Source organism: Stenella coeruleoalba (assembly GCF_951394435.1).
Source record: "Stenella coeruleoalba genome assembly, chromosome: 3".
Classification (NCBI taxonomy): domain Eukaryota; kingdom Metazoa; phylum Chordata; class Mammalia; order Artiodactyla; family Delphinidae; genus Stenella; species Stenella coeruleoalba.
The window spans coordinates 108,389,495-108,411,018 of NC_137148.1; the positions used below are offsets into that span (position 1 = coordinate 108,389,495).

Here is a 21,524-nt window from a genome sequence, read left to right on the forward strand (position 1 = left end):
GAGATTAGGCACCTTTTCATGTTTATTGGACAGTTTCCCCTCTTTTATGAAGTGCTTCTTTAATTCTTTTACCCATTTTTCTATTGGGTGCTCTTTTTCCTTTTTTATTTTTTTAATTTATTTAATTTATTTATTTTTGGGCGCATTGGGTCTTTGTTGCTGCATGCGGGCTTTCTCTAGTTGCAGCGAGTGGGGGGCTATGCTTCGTGGCAATGAACAGGCTTCTCACTGCAGTGGCTTCTCTTGTTGCAGAGCATGGTCTCTAGGCGTGCAGGCTTCAGTAGTTGTAGCACGGGGACTCAGTAGTTGTGGTTTGCGGGCTCTAGAGCACAGGTTCAGTAGTTGTGGCGCACGGGCTTAATCGCTCCTCGGCATTTGGGATCTTCCCAGACCGGGGCTCGAACCCATGTCCCCTCCATTGGCAGGCGGATTCTTAACCACTGCGCCACCAGGGAAGCCCTAGGTGCTCTTTTTCTTTTGATGGAAAGAAGTACTTTGTATATTCTGGATACCTGTGCTTTGAAGGCTATATAAATTACAATATATTTTACAACTCTATGGGCTTGTGTTCTTTTAAACTGTATTTTTTGGATGAACATGTTTTTAATTTTAAGACAGTTGAATATACCAATCATTTCCTTTATTTTTAGTGTTTTCTTATGAGGATCTTACTTAACAAATCCCTACTACTGCTGAGATTTTGTTACATAGTATTAGTGTTATTACTTCTATAAAGTTTTGGTATAACACAGATAAGGCCATCCAGGACAAGTTTTCTTTATGGAAAGGTTTTTAAATGACAGACTCAACTTCTTTAACAGTTATAAAACAACTAAATTTTCCTTCTTATTACAGTTTTGGTAAGTTTTGTTTTTCTATGTTTATTTCATCCACATTTTAATTATTCAAAGTGTCTTTCTCTTTAATGACTATAATAATAATGACTGTTTTATGTTTCTAACATTGGTTAGTTTTGCCATTTTTCCTTTTCCTTGATCATCCTCACCAAGAGTTTAGCATTAGTCTTTTAAAAGAATATATACTGCTTTGCTAATTCTTTTTTTTACGTGTTACATATTTCTGCTATTATTTTCTTCCATCTATTTGAATTTAATTTGCTATTATTCTGGTTTCTCAAGAAGCATGTTTAGCTAATTCATTTTTAGCCTTTCTACTTTTCTAATATATGTACTTAAGGCTATATAATTCCTTTTAATCAAATCCAAAAGGTTTTGATATTCCTATTTTCATTCAGTTCAAAATAATCTCTACCTTCCAACAGGTTACTGGGAGGTACATTCTTTAACTTCCAAATTTTGTAATTTTTGTTACTAATTTCTCATTTAATTCTGTTGCAGACAGCCTTCTCTATATGAGTCCAACCCTTTGAAATTTGTTAATAGTTTCTTTATGGCCCAATATATAGTTAACTTTGATAAATGCTCCATGATCACCTAGAAGTAATGTGTATCTTGCAGTTGTTGTTAATTCAGTGTTTTATACATGTTCATTAGATTAAGTGTGTTGGTTGTGTTGTTCCAATCTTCTATATCCTTACTGATTTGGGGGTGGGGCAGGGAGAATGTGGGTGTATGCTCTCATTTACTGAGAGAGTTGTATTAAAATTTTATATGTGGATTTCTGCTTCTGGTCAAGATGGAGAAGCTACCATTTTACCCTCCTGTCTGAAACAACTGAAAAACTAGACAAAATGTATAAAACAAGGCCACTTAATACCCTGGACACCAGGCACTGAAGGACAGTAATCCTTGAGAGCATAAGAAACAAAAGGGTGAGCCCTACACCATGGCCCCAGCTCACTGCCTGGAGAAAATTTCCAGGAGAATATAGAAAATTCAGAAGATTCTAAAACCTGTTGGGATTAATAAATGAATTGAGCAAGGTTGTTATATACAAGTCATTATAAAACAATTGTATTTCAATACTCTAGCAACAAATAAAAAACAAAAGACCTAAAAAGACACTTCATAAAAGACAGTATCCAAATGGCCAGTAAGCATTTGAAAAGATGCTTAGCATTATTAGTAATTATAGAAATTAAAATTAAAACCACATAAAGATACCAGTACATACTCACCAGAATGCCTGGAATGAGAAAAATGAAAAATATCGTGTGTGGCAAGGATGATAGCAATGTCCCTTCTGTGAACACTTGGAAAAACAATAGGCTGACCAGGCTGCTGCAGAGGAGGCCTCTGGGCCTCTCTCATCTTGGTTTAACAAATTCTTCTTGAAGGTAGTGAGACAGGGCTCACAGTTCCTGTGGTGTACTTATGGACCACTATATCCTTTAATTGCAGGTTCTGGGTCCTCAAAGTCAGACAAAAACAGTAGCATGTATTAAGTTTCCTACGGCTGCTATTAATACATTACCAAAAATGGGTTGGTTGAAACAACAGGTGAGAAGACCAAAATCAAGATGTTGGCAGGGTGGCACTTCCTCTGGAGGCTCTAAGGAAGGAGCTCTTCCTTGTATCTTCTAGTTCCTGGTGGCTGTTAGTATTCTGCTGCCCACAGCTACAACTCTCTGCCGGCTTCACGGTGCCTTCTCCTCTGTTATCGTCCTTTGCGTCTCTAAGGACACTTGTGATAGCATTTAGGGCCCACCCAGAGAATCCAAAGTAATTGCCTCATCTCAGAATGCTTAACTTTAATTAAATCTGCAAAGACCCTTTTCAGTAACCTTTAAAGTTCCAGGGATTAGAGCTTGATATTTTTAAGTAGTTATTATTCAACCTACTACACTTGTGTTTAGTATGTTTGAAATAAAGGAATAAACTAGTAACTGTGGAGAGATCAGGGGAAGGAGTGGCCCTGAGGAAACCTTGGTGTGTGTGTGTTGGGAGGGGGTAAACTGGGAGGAGGTAGAAGCCTTACCTAGCAGGGGAGTAATATTCTCTGGGTACAGAGGAGCGACTGGGAAACTTTACGAAGGAGTACTAAAGAAGAATTTCCCCTTTCTTTGCCAGGGTCCTAGGATCTGATCCCAATAAATAAATTACTGCACTTACATGTAAATGCACTTCCTGAAGGAGTGGGCAATAGGCATGCTGTGGTAGACCGAGCTAGCTGCCCATTCAATATCCATTCTTTCCTTCTTCACTGAAAAGAATACCACTTTTATTTGGAGCCATCCACTGCTCAGCTAAAAAAGTTCATTTCCCAGGTTTCCTTGCAGCCACTGGTCATGTGACAGTTTTGACCAGTGGGAGGTAAGCAGAATTATGCAAGTGGAGTTCTAGAAAAGCTGTTGTTTTGCTAATAAAAGGGCTACACATTTGCACCTTTCCTGCAAACCCTCCCTTCTTGAAGCACTGCAGTGATGCCCTCAGGTGTAAACGTCAGAATCCATGAGACCGCAACAGAACTGTAGAATCCCCGTACCAGCCCTAAACAGTCTGCCAGTAGACTTTTCTGTTATAAAAGAAAAACAATCCAATAGGGTTTAAGCCACTGTTAAACTTGGTTTGTAGTCGAATACACTTTTAAAAAACTAAACAAAACAATAGCTAGGTGTTTCACAGATACCATAATGTCAACCATAATTGGACAATTCCAATTTCTCTGGAGACTTAAAACAAAAAATGCCTTCACACCAATGCAGGTCCCAGACTGGTCCTCTTGAATGACTGGGTATATAACCTGCTCCCATACATTAGCCATAAAGTGCAGAGAAGGTTAATTAGATTCTTTATTGATTCCACCAATGTATTAGTAGATATGGTAATAGTAAATGGTACTTTTACATTCTCTTAACCAAAAATATAACAAATATTTACACTCAATAAAAATACAAAAAGCATACAGAGGCACTGTCTTTCTAAAAGACATAAGTTTAAGAGGTATCAAAAAATAGGAGACAAACATTGCTTGTTACAGGACACTTTACAATCACTGAATTGTGCAGTATAATTGCTATTTGATTATTATGACTGTGCAGTTTTGTTTTTGTCCTTTGCTGATCAGCTCACGTTTCAATTTTAAAAGGTTAAGTACAACTGTATTCTGTGTATCAAAAGTAAAGAAGCCTTAAAAAAGCACAACAGAAATTAAAGATGAACTGGGGTTCAAGTTTAAATTTGAAAATGTACTGTGACACTGTTTTGAAGATTTATCCCTTTGCTATATCACATTTACGGTAATACTAAAGGGATACATCTACTTTAATATCACATTTTTTAGAAACGTATGTATCAAAATAATAATCAGAGTCTTAAATATACAAGGAAACTCTTTCTCCCCTTCTTTTTAAAGGGGAGAAAACACTTTATAAAAATTAGAATTGTTCTTGGTTATCTCCATGATTACTGTCACATTTCAAGCCTCGGAGAGATTCTCAAGGTGGTTATGCAGATGATGACAATGTGACATCACCCTCATGAAAAACCATTTAAAGGCTTTTTCTCCCCAAATATCATACTGCAAGTAACCATTTGGAGAAAGTAAGACTCTATTAAATTACAATAAACCTTTATGGAAGTATATACTGGATTTACTAATTCTCCAAATCTTTCATTATGCAGAGATTTTTTTGTTGAAACTTATTATTTGGCAAAAGTTTGCAGTGAGGATTTACTGCTTCAATAGCCCTGGCAGATTCAGAGTTGTGGTACAATGAGGGCATAGATCTCTTCAGTATACTTATAAATTTATAAAATAAAAACAAACGGGCATTTTGAATTGGAGCAAGTATAGGTTAAGGCTTCTCTTGTTCTAGTCAAGTGACAAACTAAGAGAAGGCAGGAATGTACCGTAAATTAGAATATAAAGATCAAAACGCCACGATTTTTTAAGGGATAAATACATATCAAACTAGAAAGCATTTGGCTTTAGTTCTTGATCAATGTGATCAGCTGATCCAAACACTCACATTTCAAGCTACAGGAAACAAAGGCAGCTACAGGATGCAAGTCCAAAACCACAAGCCTCTGACTCTCTGTGCAAGATATTATCCACAACATTGAGGACAACGATGGAGAAGGCTCCCATCTGGTTTGAAAGACCTGCTAAAAAAACAGATACTGTGCAAACAGCACATTTTTCCGGGGAGTGGATATAAAATGGTGAGAATAAATACCCAAACTGGATAAAAAGATGGTTGTAGCAAAAATATCTTTCACTTTGTTTTGCTCTGGACATGAAAATAATATTGTCTAAATCAGTGAAAGAAAAATTTATGATCACAGGACCACTGTTTATAGATCAAACCTTTACAGTGTGACTTTCAAACCAGGATTTTTGATCCAGGTTACTTTCCGTTTCAATGGGCCAAGAAAGCTATGGAGCCAACTAGCCTCATTCTAACATACCTGGGGTTAATTTCTAAGGCTTAAGTTTCGTATTTACAGTTTTTTGCCCATGGGAATTTTTCAGACATGCTATTTTTCCTAAAATGAAGAAATTATCATTTTGATAGAAAAGATGGACTACTGCCATTTACCAGTTGGCACTGATTTATGATTTTAAAATGAAGGAAATAGGAGGATGATAGAGAGAAGGAAGAGAGAGCTAGGAAAAAATGAGAACTTTTCAAAAGGAAGTAATAAGCCAACTAAATCCTATAAATTCACATATGGATAACCATTCAGAAGTAAACCTATTTTTGGCTCCAAGTTGATTTGGGTAGTACACATTAATGGCTTTGGCTTTTTTTTTTTTTTTTGGTAGTCACAGAAGTTTATTAACCTTTCACTTGCCTTTACACTAAAAAACAAATGAAAAAATTTAAACTTAAGATGTAGAAAACATCATACGTAATCTTTTTTAAATGCGGAAAGTCTACCTCATCCAGTAAATAGTCAATGAAATTTTAATTAAATACTTAAGAGTGCCACGCCCAACAGGCTGTTAAATATATATGTCTCCTTCCTCTCAAGGCCTAAAGTGAAAACCAAGAAATAATCACTTCCATAATTCTAGCTCCTCTTTCCCCCACAAAATTTTCAACCAATTATAGACCTTGGTGTGCTAATGAGCTTTACCTGCAGGCAACTGGGAGCTGCAGGGTTTATGAAGATTAAAAACAGCCTTGTGCTGTAAGATGGGGGTTGGGTGGTGGGTGCTGCAGAACACCGCATAAAGCTAAATTGATCTTCGTGACTATACCGCCAAAGATAACATGTCCTTTAAAAAAACTCCATATTTGAGTTGTGAAAAATTTTAGGTATGGGTTTCTACAGAGTAGAACTGTCTAGAACTCATTCTCTATTTACTGGATTTATACTTATAGCTACAGTTAGACAGAGAATGACTTTCACTTAAGTTGGTATACATGTTATGTAAGATAAACATTTCATTCTTTGGAAATTAGGGTTGCTACACACCCCATCATACCCCTTCCTTTTCCCAAGAGACTGCTAGGACCCTGTGGTAGCTTCATTTGGCTTTCCAAATCCTGACCAGCAGATGGCAGTATTCTCCTTCCTAACACCTCAACAGCAAAGGGATTCCTGTTCCACTCAAACTGAGACCCCACGTTTCGTTGGTGCTATAGATGGTTACATCTCTGTATAGATCAAACATATCATCCTGTAAAGATGGCTTCAGTTTGGTCAGATCAGAGACAGTTTTATGGCCTCAAACATGAACATCAATTAACAAGAGCTCCCAAATACAAACAAAACCACAAAACTTCAAATAATAAGTTACTTTTCAAATACATAAAAATATCCTTGGTATTGGCAGACATTCTGAATTTGTCTGTTAACCCAAGCTATGGCTTGAAAATACTACCACTACTACTATCTTAAAAATAACATGTTAAAGGAAAATCTATAGTGATATATATGGGGAGGACTCGAGTTTGAATTTGTTCTAGTAACTGTGGTCCCAAGGCAGGTCTGGTGTGCAAAGCGAAGACTGGTATCCAGGCACAACATCCATAGCTGAGGAAACTATGCATCTGCAGGGATTAAATGAAAGGAAGCATGATTCAGGGCTATCTCATTGCTCAGAGTACAGGGATTAAAACCTCTGGGTTAGCAGCAGGAGCAGCGAGCTATTTGTTGGCAACGGCCTGCAGAATTGTGAGTTGGTTCTGCCCACTCCTTCCTTCGTGACTTTCAGTAGACTTCAATCAGGTCAATCCAAAGGCTACACTGCTGAAACCTGTTCATTTTCTGAAAATAAAAGAAACACAGTTAAGTGGTAGGTCAGCATATTAATGAAGATCAACTAACAATCTAGTTATCTGTTTAAAAAATTAGTCAATTTCAACAAAGAAATCCTCTCAAATATCCCATCAAAGGCCAGATTTTATTGTAATGACATTTTTGACTTCTGATCACAATGAAGGCTGACAATCAACTGGAATTCAGAACTGCTTTTTAACCACTTTATTACTAGATTGTTTAGAAAGATAAAATTCATTTATTGCCAAAATTGCAAGGTTGGTCAAGAGTTCTGCTAATAAGAGGAACTCTATCAAACAGCATGATTTCAGATAATTGGACATTTTGATACTTGGAGTTTCAAGTGTCCGTGCATTAGTGTAAAACACAACTCTACCAATGTCAAGTGCCTCCTCTTAAAATTATCCTTCTACGCTGAGCTGCTATTAAATACAATCAGGTTGCCCTCTCCATTTACAAAAAACACATCATCGTATTTAGTCATTTCTTTTTTAACAGATTTCTAAAGCAGTTAAAGAAAACAGTTCTGATTATGTGAAATACCAGAGCAAAGACCATTCAATGTGTTTAGCAATTCATTTAAGAGCCATTAAGGTAGTTTGTCAACATACCATCTGCTTCGCTATCTGCGTCAGTCACATCTGCTAGTTTAGGATGGGATGGCTGCAAATTATGCCTCTGAGGCTGAGTTACGATCTTCGATGGAACACAGGCCACAGGGTTGCTACTGAGAGAAGCTGGTGGCAGTCTAGAGAGGCTGTTATGCATCATCTTTGACCTCTGCACTGCCACACTATAATCTGGAGGTTTTAGGTGTAGGTGGGGTCCTTCCTTTAGGTCTGCTAAAGAAATCCCCATGTATCCTGGAGGAGTGGGAGGTGGCTCCCTATACCTATCCTCCTTCTTGGGTGAGGTGACACAGTACACTGGCATGAAAAATAAGCAATGGAAATGTTAATGAAAAATATAAGAAATGAAAAAAAAACATACTGAAACTTATTACAATGACAAAATAGAACTTAAAAAGGGACACAGTGAATATATCTGAACACAATGGCAGCAGGTTAAAAACACTTTTAATAAGCTTAATAAACTTGATATTTAAACTTGTTTTTAAAATACATAAATTACATTGGGTTTTACAAACATTAAATAGAATGAGACAGTTGAAGGAGATGACATTGATGACAAGCTTCCTCCTTTCACAGGTCAGACCACAAATCACAGAAGTGTGTGACAAATTCCTCAAGGAATACCAGTCCCAAAGGTGAACGAGTCAGAGACATTTAAGAATTCACCCTGAACATCTATACTCTATTAAATGGGGGGATTTTCATAGAAATGACATTTAGGCCCTCTACTTAAGGGCTATTTCACGTCAGTGCTGGCATATAAACAACTTTAAAGAGGAACTAATTCCTTCAAGGACCTTATTCCTAACCTCTGCTCTGTGATTAAGTGAGAAGAAAAGCCATAATTTTAGGAAATCCATCTTAAATTAAGTTTCTCTGATTTTCAGTGGACATTAAAAATAATGGTGACTTAAAATCTTTTGCCCTAAGTTTGTACACCCTGGGTCTAAGGCAAAGCTTCAAAAAACATCAGAAATAAGTTAAAAAGGAAGTTCCATGAAATTAAGACCAATCCACAAGACTCACAGGACAAATGGCTCTGAGTATCTCGATCATGTAAGCAACTTTTAAAATACAAACACTATCTATATACAAGAAGAATAAATTTAAAAGGATCATTAAATTCTCCCCTTAGAGAATCAAGTTTGCCCATATTGAAATTTCTACAACTCTACCAGTAAAATCTGCATGTAGTATCAAGGTCAGAAAGGATTTCCATTCCCATCTGAGGAGAATGGAGTGGGGAGGGGGTGGAGAGGTTGTGAAAAGAAGACAAGAATGAAGAATGTTAAGTGATTTGCCCAGAGTCATCTAGAAATGAACAAAAAAAATTTTTTTTAATCTATTTTCCCAAATGGATAAGAAGGGAAAGATTTTACACCCTTGCACACACGTGCTTGTATATCCATATAACAGTTACCTAAAAGGCTTTAATAAAAAATCCTTGGAAAAAAATGAACTAAAAAATTCAACCTGTAATGAAATTTGACAAGTAAAAAATATGCTAAAAAAAGCACGTGTCTTTCATATATTTAGTAGTTTAAATTGACATCACGAATATAGTATAAAGAGTTGATTATCATAATATTGACTCAAAGTACAGTCACTCCACATGAAAAAAAAACCACAGGTGCTATTATATCTAAGTACTTATATAAACTCAAGAATAAGGAAAAAAAAAATGTATTTGACGGCCAAATACTAAAAGAATACACCAAGAAAGCTGTGCATGGTTAGAACGGAATCCACGAACAGAAGCTGGCACACCCATGATATGTGCTAGGAGGGTATAATGAAAAATGTTTGGGTCTTTTTTTTTTTTTTTTTTTTGGCTGCATCACATAGCATGTGGGATCTTAGTTCCCTGACCAGGGATCAAACCCATGCCCCCCCCTGCAGTGGAAGCACAGAGTCTTAACCACTGGACTGCCAGGGAAGTCCCTGTTTTGGACTTCTTTATCACACTTTTTCCACCACTTGTACTACCTAAAAGTAGTATCAGATTCAAAGTTCCTACCATGTATGCAAAAAGCAACTAGGGTCCAAACAATTTATGAGGTGGCAAAGAGAATAATCCCTTTATTACTACTGCACAGTAATGCAATAATATTTTCTTAATAAAACCAAAAAGATCTCAAAAGCAAAACAAGACATATAAACCTGTCCCCCTTATTAAATTCCTGCATGTCAGCTTTTTCATTTTAAATGGCTTGAATATCTGCCCCAAAGCTCTTGAGAAATCATGAACTTTTTGAAAATAATTTGCATGTGGAGGGAGGAAAGAGAGATTAGAGAAGGGAATTTTCCAAGAATAAAATTCTGGGCCAAGGTCACTTTACCACTTAAATTCTAAATGCCACAGATATGACAAAGAACACACAACTTACCAATCAAGCCCTTTTCTGTACTCGAAGTAACAGTTTTATAAACGGGGTCGATGCCGTCCTTGTGGTCCAAGCCTTCAGATGACTCAGCTGGGGTGCTCTCCAACACTCTCCGTTTAACTGTCCCATAGTTTGGTTCGTATGTATCAGACAGAGAACTAGAGGAAGCCCAACTCTGCCTCAACTGATTAGTCTCTAGGCTTCCTTTACACTGACCACAAGTTCGAGAGCAGCCTTTAGGACAGGTACAGGGCTCACAGTCAGTGGGTTCAACTTCAGCTATGGGACCATCCAAATGGGTATGTCGATAAGAGTTCAAAAAATCCCAGCCTTTTGGGTTTGGGAGGCTTTGGAAGTTGTCATGGGAGCTGCTTGAACAGGAAGTCCAACTTCCACGACCACTGTCAGCTGCTTCTATAATAATATGCTCGTGAGAAATCTCATCATTGCTCACAGAAGATGAGACAGCTAAATTCTTGATTAGTGATGGCTTTGAGAGTGTCCACCTAAAATTGGAGATACACAATTAAAAGTAATTTACTGGCTTAATGGAAACAATTTCTTCAGTCCATTGCAAGTATTACTGCCTACAAGAGACTATAGAACATGCATCACAAGTGTTTAATGCCAACATAACCTTCTGGAAAAAAATGACACTGTAATCAATCATCACTAAACTTGTACTGGCATTAACGTTAATACTTAGCTCGAAACATACACTGAAGAAACTCAAATACTTAAAAGGCTTCCTCAGAATTTTTCTTGAATTATTATGAAGGATGAGGTTTGAAATGAATAAAATTAAGTATACATTTTCATTCTTGGTCAACATAATGCAACACTAGATTCTCTCCATGCACACAGAATTAAGAATCCTCAATTACAGAAACCATGTTTTATTTTTCAGTGTCTCTGAGGTACCAAGGAAACAGCAACTTCCCCAATTACCTACTACTAAATGAATTCTATCATTTATAGCAAGGGTTCTCAAACTTAGTTTCATGGACCAAATCAAGCGAACAGCCTGTTTTTTTATGGTCTTGAGCAAAGCATGGTTTTTACGTTTTAAAGGGTTTAAACAAAATGGAACAAAATACTCCAAAGATTTTGAGACAGAGACCATATACAGCCTGCAAAGCCTAAAATATGTACTCCTTTAAATGGGCCTTTACCTGCCCACCCCCCAAAAGGTTTGTGACTCCCTGATTTATAGTACAGAGCATACAGAGCAGGGATCAGCAAACTAGAGCCCAAGGGCAAATCCAGCCCTCTACCTGTTTTTGTAAATAAAGTTTTATTGGGACACAGCATGCCCATTTGTTTACAAATTGTCTAAGGCTGTTTTGATGCAACAATAGCAGGGTTGAGCAATTGCAACAGAGAGCTTACAGCCAGCTATGCCTACAATATTTACTATCTAACTTTTACAGAAAAAGTTTGTTGACTCCTGGTCTAGAGAACCATAGTTTAGAAACCCTTACAAGTATGGTGATAATACTTCACTATATCTTAAATTTTTCATATTAAAGTGTACCAGATTTAACAGTATCAGTTTAGAATCAACTTTCTCAGTGCTTTCTGAAGATTTCCATTTTGTCTGATTCTAAATAGAAATTTAGAGTTAACTTTTTTTTTAATTGACTTTTTGCTAGCTGATAATTCTTATTCTCCAAATCATACTTTGAGAGAGTAAGGATCAAGGACTAGTCCTACTCTCCCAATCTGTCTACAACGTGTATAGCACTGAGGGTACTTCCCATTACACACTCTTTTTGAGCAATCTCTAACCTTATAGCTAGAATGCAAGAATTACTTCCCACCTACCAATAGCATCTTCACTTTGAGTTCTTATTGATCGAAAAGATACATGATGTAAGTTACTTGAATCCAGTAACACTTAAAAAATGAGCACCCATATATCTTTCAAAATAGCACTTATTTGCACATTCAGTATAGAGAATACATGCTTCGTTCTCCTGTTCTTTCAACTACTCCTTTGGTGGGGGTGGTTTTACGTTCAAATTAGGGAGCACTGCTTGCAGTGGCCACTCGGCTTGGGTTTTGTGATGTGAACACAGGCAAGGATGTTTACCCAGGGCCAGGCTGACTATGGTCTCCTATCCCTGAGGAGTGCTCTGTCTTTTCAAATGCTCCAGTGGATTCAGGGACTGCCACAGCCTGGGAGGAACACCGTTCATCCTGTAGAGCTGCAGACATGGAGTCAACAGAGCAATTGCTCACAATGCTGGACCGTGAAGAAATCTCACTATGGCTGGAGTCAGACAAGTTGTCAGATTTAGCTGATGGTATAAGTGTATAACCTGAATGAGAGAAGACAACTGATCAAACTACAAAACAAAGGAACGGGAGTGGGGAGGGTCAGGGAGAGGACAAAGAAAAATATAAAAAGAACAAAACATAAAGTGAGTATCAATGTCAATTTCCATCTATGTAGATGTAATGGTGCCGATTTTCTGTACATGTTCCTTTACATATCCATTCACCTACCTACCCACACGGCACCAATCTAATTCCAAATTCAAGAAATAGAAAGCCAAAACCCAGTATTACTGAGAAAACTAGTTCAAAGGTAAATCTGCCCCAGGCTCTCACATAGCTACAAGCATTTAATAAAACAAGAGGCATTAAATATATTACAAAACATTAAACTTGAACTTCTCAACTTCTTTTTAACCCTATGTCCCCTCCCCTTTGATTAATATAAATATTTCAAGGCCTGACCTGAGTGTCCAAAACACCACCTCGAGGCAGGGGTATGTAAGGGGAGTCAGGACTCAAGGGAAAGAATTTTATTTTTGTTTTTTCAAACTGCAAATACCCTAGATATTTTGCTTCTGTCACCTAAGAAGTCTTGCCTCAAGTTAAAAGCCATTGTTTTAGTATTTTTAAATAAATTGTTTTAGATTTGAACTTACTCTTATACCTAGTTTCCTTTTTCTTCACCAATTTAGCAGAACATTACATTAAACAGCTGAACTGACAGATTTACAAGAATGTAACATGAAAAAACCCAGCATCTACCTGTTTTAAATTGCTCTATGACTTACTGCACAGCAGATATAGCTAGAGAGATTTTCTTTAGCATTCTCTGGAATGAAGGGGTGGAGATGGAGTAAGGTGGAAGGTTCCAAAAACAAATCTGCAGCATGATAGTTAATGTACACAATCGTCTGTTTGGGTAACTGTTAGAAAAGTAACCAAACTTCTTTTGTTGAGAAATAAAGAAAATGCTGTAGTAATCCCAGCAAGGAGTAGGTCTCAAAGAAGTAAACAATTATCTTCTTGTTCACTGAGAGAAGAATGAGGTTGATTAGGTGCATGACCTTTGGGTCCATTCCTAGAAATCTCAAGAAGAACTATAGGCTTTAGACTCACATATAGCTCAAGTTATTACAAAAAAACTGTTGAATAATAACTTTATTAATTAGTGTCATTAACTATTTCAAAAACAAAAATTAAGACCCAGAAAATGTGTGATCTGCATTTGGCTTTTGTGCCAGGCACAGGACAAGCCAAGGAAAGTCAGTCTCTTGACTCCTACCCCAGTTCTCTGATCTTGGGATCACTGCTATTTCTCAGTGCCCTTCATGAAGTGATCGGTCAATTTTCAAGACGACCAAGAAAATGGATGTGGTAAATAAACTAAAAAAAATTCAAAAATTCCTCCTCAAAAGAAAAAGTCATTGTTCTTTTATCCTGGGGGATAGACTTGCTTTACTGTTTTAAAAATAATTTCATTCTTACGTCTGTTAGATCAGTACTTGTCAAATATAATTAACTCTAAGAATTACCTGGAAGGCTTATTAAAATACACATTCTTGGGCCTATTTCTGGCAATTCAAACTTACAAGGTCTGCAGTGGGACACAGTAAGTTTTTAACAAGTTTCCCAGATGTTTTTGAACCTGCTATGTTAGACTATCTCCTCCCTCCTCTGATCAGAGTATATGTGAAAAGTGAATGATATAAAAAAGTTTATGTGGACAAGATACAGTTTCTTGCCTTCCAAACATTTCACTTTAGCTTGTAAAGTAGTTGCAATAATAAGATAGCAACATAATTATCTAAGGCAAAGGTTCTGATCAGATTGTTACTGGGGGATTTAATGTAAAAGTAAACACTGGTTCCTAAAAAGCCTCCTCTACTTATTGCACTCACAGACCCAACTGCTACCAGCAGGAAATAAAGCCAACTACAGAAAACAAGAGTAATTAAGTTTACTAACATTAGCAAAATAACATATGTACAAATAAGGCACTTTAAACGGATATGATTTTGTTGTTGGAGGACCTGTAACACTAATCATAAAATGCTCATAAATAGTATTTTAGTAAGTTGTCTGTCTGAGCCTTATTTGACAAATGACTTAATTTAAGCTACATTTACATTAATAAATGAAAACAAATTTCACACTAAAATAAAGTAAGGAACTTCATCAGAGTGTCTTTCTCCTTTTAGACTTGAATCGCGTATAGAAGCAGTTTAAAGTGTTACTGTTGCCTCGGCTATTTGAATTGAAGATGTCATTCCCTTTCTCATCTTTGATGTTGCTTCCAACATCCTTCACTTTCTCACAGCTTTCTGTAGCTTGATTGAGATCTGCGTCCTCTTTTTTGCTGTTGGCTAGTCTCTCCCTTGAAAGAGTTCTTTCCCTAAATCTTCTAAACGGGGATGTCATTCTTTTTCTGGCTGTGGTCTCACAACTTGTCCTGTCTCTATTCTCCTCAGTGGCCTTCTCGGTCCTGTCTGTTCTTTTGGCTGTGCTCCTGGTAATCTGTTGGATTTTCTTTTGCAAGTAAACCCCACCTATTCCGGGGCAGCTGTGGCCACTGATCTTGGTGCTGGACTCACGGGGAGGGGATGAGGAAGACCCTGAGAGGCGCAGCAGGATGCTGTGATCAGATATGATACTGCCAACTGGAGGGAGAGATGCAAAAACCCTGTCATGGTCAATTAATTCTTTCCAATGAATCACAATTAGCCTGGTTTTATAACATTTCACTATTAAAAAATTCTAACATCTTGACAATATCTGAAAAATTGAAATCTAGCAACATATTTTTTAATGCATGGAGACTCTACTATATAGCATAAACAAGACAGAACACAGGAGAAAGGTTACCTTGATCAGAATAAGCTGGTAATAAAAAATTGCTGAAAGTAACCCAAGCTGGTAAAATCATAAGCCAAAATATGACAAGAGTAGCAAATAACCAGAATTATTTCTCAAAGTAACTGTGTCTAGAATTTTCAGGTAGATTCTACTAAGAAAAAGCTTAGCAAAAATCAGATAGGACATATAAATAGTATATACAATAGATGTATTTATAAAGCACAATTTCTGATTCTATTTTCTCTACAACGCAGAGAAGTTGCCTGCCTGAAGCACTGGGGAAGATAAAGGTTAAGGCCTCTTGATGTCTCACTTTTTCAGTTCTTTCTTGTTTAAATTCTCCTTTTAAAAATCACGAACGTAGGCTTATCTTCTTAACTGTTAGAAAACAAAGAACTATTCCAAAGTATAGCAAGAACTAGAAACAGATTCTAATAACATACTCTTAGTTTAATGACATTTTTGTTCAATCACGGACCACTGGCAAAAACCTGTCTATGGAAATAAACAAGCAGAAATAGTTTTAAAGAAAAGAATTTTGTCAGATTTCTAAGGATTCAAAACATGACTATGACAGGCTCACAAACCTATAAACATCATGGTCAACTGTTGGTCACATACTGAAAAAAAGACTTCTCTATTCTAGTGGTTAAAATGCATTTGTTTGGAATAAAGCAATGGGGAAATTCCTGTTCCTAACACCTCTTCCCACAAGTCACAATGACCCATATAACACCAAATCCAATTCAACTAGTTTCTTGGTTAGAGAACTGTCTATAATGGGACCTCTGGAGGGTGTAAAGATGTTCCTGAAAGAGCATTAAGAGCGTATGGACATTGTTCATCTGGACCATCTGTGTGAATAGGCACTGTTCCCAGCCCCAATCCTTGGGACCTGATAAAGGGTACTCTGGATAGGATACATACATAGTAAAGAGATGAAAGATATCTGTGTGCCTTACCAAATCATATATGAGCTGTATACAACAAGAACGGAAACCTGTGTTTTACAAACAGATCTATTATGTATACTTTTATATGTCCTATTCGATTTTTACTAAGCTTTTCTTAGTAAAACCTGAATGAAAATTCTAGCCAGTCTCAGCTAAGTGAAGAGGGTCAGTAATGGAGTTATACTGCCCTGGAGTGGCAGCAGGGAAGAAGAAGAGAAACTTCGATTTACTAATCACTCACCATGTCTCAAGTGTTACAGATATTATTTCATTTAATCCTTAAATAAGGTCCTAAAATAGGTGGTCCCTAACCCATCTTATAGACAGGAGACCTGACCTTATATAAATCAGTTGCTTGTAATAACACAGCCGTCACCAGGGACAGAGTCAGGATTCAAACTAAGGCCTGGCATCACTGTACCACTCTGCTGTCACATAGTCAGCAAAAATTAAAAAGAACCTTCAAAAGTGAGGGAAACTTAGAACACAGGAACTGAGGAAAGCTCTGGAAGCTTCTCCTTCCTGCTAGAATTCGTTAACTTAACTTGTCTTCTCTCTGACCATGTACCATCCTGTACTGTGTTTATTCAAGGATGTAACTTTTTTACATCTGTGAAATGCCATGACTAAGGAGTCTTTTTTGCCAGGGTACACGGGGAATGTGGAGGGCCAATGTAAGAAACACACACATTATTTAGAATGCTACATTTGCAGCTGACATGAAATGGCATCTTATATGCATATTACCCAGGCTAGTCAAAAAAAGAAAAGCTTCAGTCTGAATTAGGAAAACATAGATAAATAAAGAAGAGCAATTTCAGATTTTTTAATCCAAAAGGTTCTACATTAGCATAAATGTAAAAATCCACAAGGGTGCTGTATAGGTTATTATAAATCCTGATTAATAAAAGGTAGTAACATTCCATTACTAAAGAAAGGAATGTATCATCCTAAATATCTGTTTCATTTCCTAAATCTTGTAGTTGGTTAAAAACAATTTCTTGTAGACATTCTTATTTTAAAATACTCCATAGAACTATTTGAATTAACTGGTAATTTGAATAACATCAAGAATTTGCACAGACCAAAACAACTGTGAGTTCTGCCTTCATTCTTATCTATACTTGTCCTCCACCAAAGAAGGACCACACTTTGAATGCAGGAGTCCTAACTCCATGATGCATAACACCTGAAAACCATATAAATAACACAATCCAAAACATGAAAATTCAGGAAGTATTACCAGTTACATTTTTCTTCACATTTTCTATTATTACCATAGACCAAAAGCAAAATATGTGCCATGTAATGTTTTTTGGTGTAACAAGAACTAGCTTGAACTATTTTATCTTACCTTTGCGAGGGGAACCTTGAGGAGACGCAGGAGGACTAGAATGTAAGGATGATGCCACAGAAATAGTGTCTTCTGTATGTTTCTTACCACTTATTTCTTCAGTTGTTCCTAAAATTTTCTGAGGTAAACTTGTACCTAAAAATAAAATCAAAGAAGCAAATAAGTATCACTTCACAATTAAAATGTCTGCAGTTGCCTAAATTACTATATAACTAAAGCCATGATGCACAATGGCTAGTGTAGTTAACTGAAATGTATACATGACAAACGGGGACTAAATGACTGGGTAATGGCATACAGAGATTCTCACCTCCAGGATATTTGTTCACATTCAGCCAGTCAGCGCAGATCAGATTATAATAGCTTTTTGTTTGTTTTGTGGCATAAGGGATATTGATTTAACAGTCTGAGTACAGTGTCCCACCCTGCACAACTGACACACTTATTGGAAATCTTAATAGAGAAGGCATGGATTCAAACTCTTCCCTCCCCTCTAGAGGTGGCCTCTCCAAGTCAGGGCGAGGCATGTGGCAGGGGCAGTGTAGGGATGTTGGCACTGTCACTACCTGTGGTGCATCTGTGCTGTGGGTATACAGAAGCTGCAGGGCTGCCAGTCCAGCCCTTTTCAAGAGCACTAAATTCACACTACAGGAGATAAGTAGACAACAGAAAGAATCATGAATTTATAGAAAAATAGTATGGAGCCCACTGGAAACATTCCTGCAAAGTTCTATCATCACTCTTGTCCAATAGCTGGTCCTTTTCAGCATAGGTCAAACTTAGCAATGCTTTCAAATACCCTGGTATTTTTACATACATCCTCTCGAAAAAATGTCAAAGAGGTATTGACACTGTTTTTAACCAGTAAAGTAAGCCCAACTTTGATGAGTACTCAGCATAGTAACAAGCAGCCCTTTGATACTGAAAAAATTTAAAACACAGTATACAAACACTACTCTTAATTAAGTGCCATTTTAATATATTTATCACATAAATAATAGTCATATTAGAGCAAGAGGGAAGAGGGCTACCTGGTACAAATAACACTGCCTCTCAAGTGATGACATCCAAGTAAGAAATCAGAGCTAGACTTGTCCCATGTCTCACTCCTACCACAAAATCAACTTCACCCATTTTGCATCCAATTCTCTACTCATTTCCACAGACACCAAACTAGATCAGGCTCTAGGCAACTTCCCGTTGCTACATCAGCTTTCCACTAAGGCTCCCTATCTCCAATCTCACAGCCCTTCCTACTACAGACTTCCTCCAACATAAACTAGACCATAATCTTGCCTTGCTCAAACTGCTTTAACAGCTACGCACTGACAACTTTCCTCTAGCATGTCATGTTATAATTTTGGCATGTCTGTAACTTCACTTCTCTTCATCCTGGGACACTGTTTAGTACTGTGTTAAAAGTAAGGATTTTGAGCCAGGTAACCTGGGCTCAACTCCCAGCTCCATCTCTTACTCGTGGTGTATAAGTTACTTAGACATTCTATAGTTCCTATGTAGAATGAGAGTATTATCTATCTTTAGGTTTATTACGAAGATTAAATGAACATAATATATAAAGTTAGTAAAACACTTAGAACTGTGTCTGGCATTCAGTAAGTGCTCCATAAGTGTTAGCATTAATTATTATTGTCTCTCAACACTCTACAGCTTTGTCCTCAGAGGCAGCAAACTGCCTGTAGCTCCTTGTAGATATCAAATTCTTCTTCTGCCTGAAGCAACTTCTCTGGAATTTTTGCCTAATTACCTCCTTCCTTATCAACCTTTAAGACTGTGCTTAGGTGTTATCTCCAAAAGGCCTTCTCTGGAGCACTATCTTACTTCTGTCTACCCTAAAAGCTCTCCCTCTTTTGTTCTTTTATATGTTATGTACATGCTCCTGTACATGCTCCTGGCATAATAGTGAACACATACATGTTATCTGTTTGTGTGAATGTCTGTAACACCAGACTGAAAATCTGGCAAAGGAAAGGGCATTTCTTATTCAACTTTGGATTTCAAAACAATATCAAATTAAATTCACAAAGTTCTACTGAATATGTCCTATGTATAATGCATGAACTAAATAATAATGTTAGGGACCAAATCTAATCTAGCTTCCCATTTGAAAGCTAAAATAGTGATACTATTAAAACAACAAATGAAAGTAATTTGGACAACATCTACATGGCCTAACAGAGGAAAAAAAGCATGGTCTATACTTATATATTTTGCACTTGCTTCTTGTCCCCAAGCTAGGTTTTCAGAAGTGGTCATTAATGAAAAACCAACAAACCGTCTTTTTTAGAAAGAAGCAATTTCATTATTTTTAGATGCAGCAATTTCATAGGCTGCATCTGCATTAGATAATTGAGTAAATGCACCACTAAATGCAGTAAGCCCTTGGTACCCAAATATACTGCTGTACGTTTCTGGCTGATATGATTATAGGAATTCCAACATCAATATTTAAAATATGCATGCAGTCACTGAATAGAGCAAAATGAAGCATTAGGCACCTATAGGCAAAATGATGCATTTTTTGACTCATGAGTGCTGATTATAGTACACAAACTACAATAGCCGATCTCCAAAGCATTTATATTTGTAATTATTTTCCATTCTAACTCGCCTGAAAATTTCAAGTAAATGAATGCAATATTAACTGTGAATACTCACTCAGTGTGGCAGGGTCTTTTGCTTGTCCCTTCTTCCTGATGGGGTGCAAATTTACAGCTGGCACCTGAAGCACCTGGCTCACTCTGTGGGGCTGATGCAAATAGGCTTTAGCTGCTTGGCCAGCTGACCTCACAGGCACTGGAGACATTTCTGATGACTTGACTGATCTTTTCTCACTTAGATTCTTGGTCACTAATAGAAGAGAGTAAGAAATACGTAATTCTGCACTTTTTAAGGCAAGGTTATTACCACTGACAATAGTACATGGCTCATTAAAACCACCTATTTTTAACACAAAAAAGATTAATTTTCCTAACAAAAATTTCATGTATTATGTTGGTTCAAAAATTTTGTAGAATTAAGTTAATTTTACTCCCTAAATTAAGATAATAAACTTAATTAGCTCCAACTGCACGATCATCCTAATGGCCATCCTCTCATCTATTATTTTTTTTTTGACAGATCCTGCCTCAGGTTTATTTCTACAAATAACACAGGATGACACCCGTCCCATGCAGACAATACCCCAGGGGTCACATCAGTCCTCCTGTCTTCATATTGGCGACAGAAGAGCCTTTGTTGGTGCCTAGGCCACCTTTGGGAGCCAGAGCCAGAGGCGCAGCTGCATCCTGTGCCCTGATTTGAGGCTTGGCCTCTGGCCAGCGGAGGCTGAGACCCTTGGTGATGTGGGAATGAGCACATTTCCCTGAGCCTGGGGTGAGTGATGTAGTCAAGTCAACTGAGCTTGTGGCTGCTGCCCTTCGCAATCTGGGCTTGACCTCTTTGGGCTTTATAAGATCCTATATAGCCTTGGCAGGTACACTCATAGCCTTGGTGTTTTTGGCCAGCATCTTCCTCAGGTACTTCTTGTCGTGCCTCTTGGCAAACCTAATGTTCCTCAGGAACTTGGAGTTCGCCCCCTTCAGAGATTCAAAGCTTTGTGATCAGGGTTTCTTGATGCCATTTCTGTGCCATGTATGGGATTTGCTCTTCATGGTGTGGTTCCTGAACTTGGCCATGTGTGCACCAAAGCCCAGAAGCACTTGGAACCCAAAGAGCTAGCATCTTCTCATTTATACTACTGAAATACTCCCCTCACTGTAACAATTCTAGCATGCCTTCAAGTCATTCTCCATACAAGCGTGCAATGACTCCTCCATCATGAAAATCTGATCGCGCCATTTTCTTTCTAAAATTTATTTTACTTATTTTTGGCTACGCTGGGTCTTCATTGCTGCACG

At 37.4% G+C, this 21,524-nt stretch overlaps 1 protein-coding gene across 9 annotated transcripts in view; it reads right to left on the reverse strand.

The window, feature by feature from the left end:
• Positions 1–984: 984 nt before the first annotated feature.
• The window catches only part of RAPGEF6 (Rap guanine nucleotide exchange factor 6), a 223,374-nt gene continuing 202,834 nt past the window's right edge, over positions 985–21,524 (reverse strand). For 2 of the 9 annotated variants that reach the window (XM_079917411.1, XM_079917412.1), the window contains 6 exons: positions 20,284–20,475; positions 17,608–17,742; positions 12,260–12,488; positions 10,171–10,673; positions 7,763–8,077; positions 985–7,139 (listed from right to left, as the gene is read on the reverse strand). In XM_079917411.1, coding sequence (XP_079773537.1) covers positions 7,114–7,139; positions 7,763–8,077; positions 10,171–10,673; positions 12,260–12,488; positions 17,608–17,742; positions 20,284–20,475 — 1,400 coding nt within the window. In that variant the 3' untranslated portion in view covers positions 985–7,113. The other 7 variants (XM_079917410.1, XM_079917408.1, XM_079917414.1 and 4 more) reach the window with 5 other exon arrangements.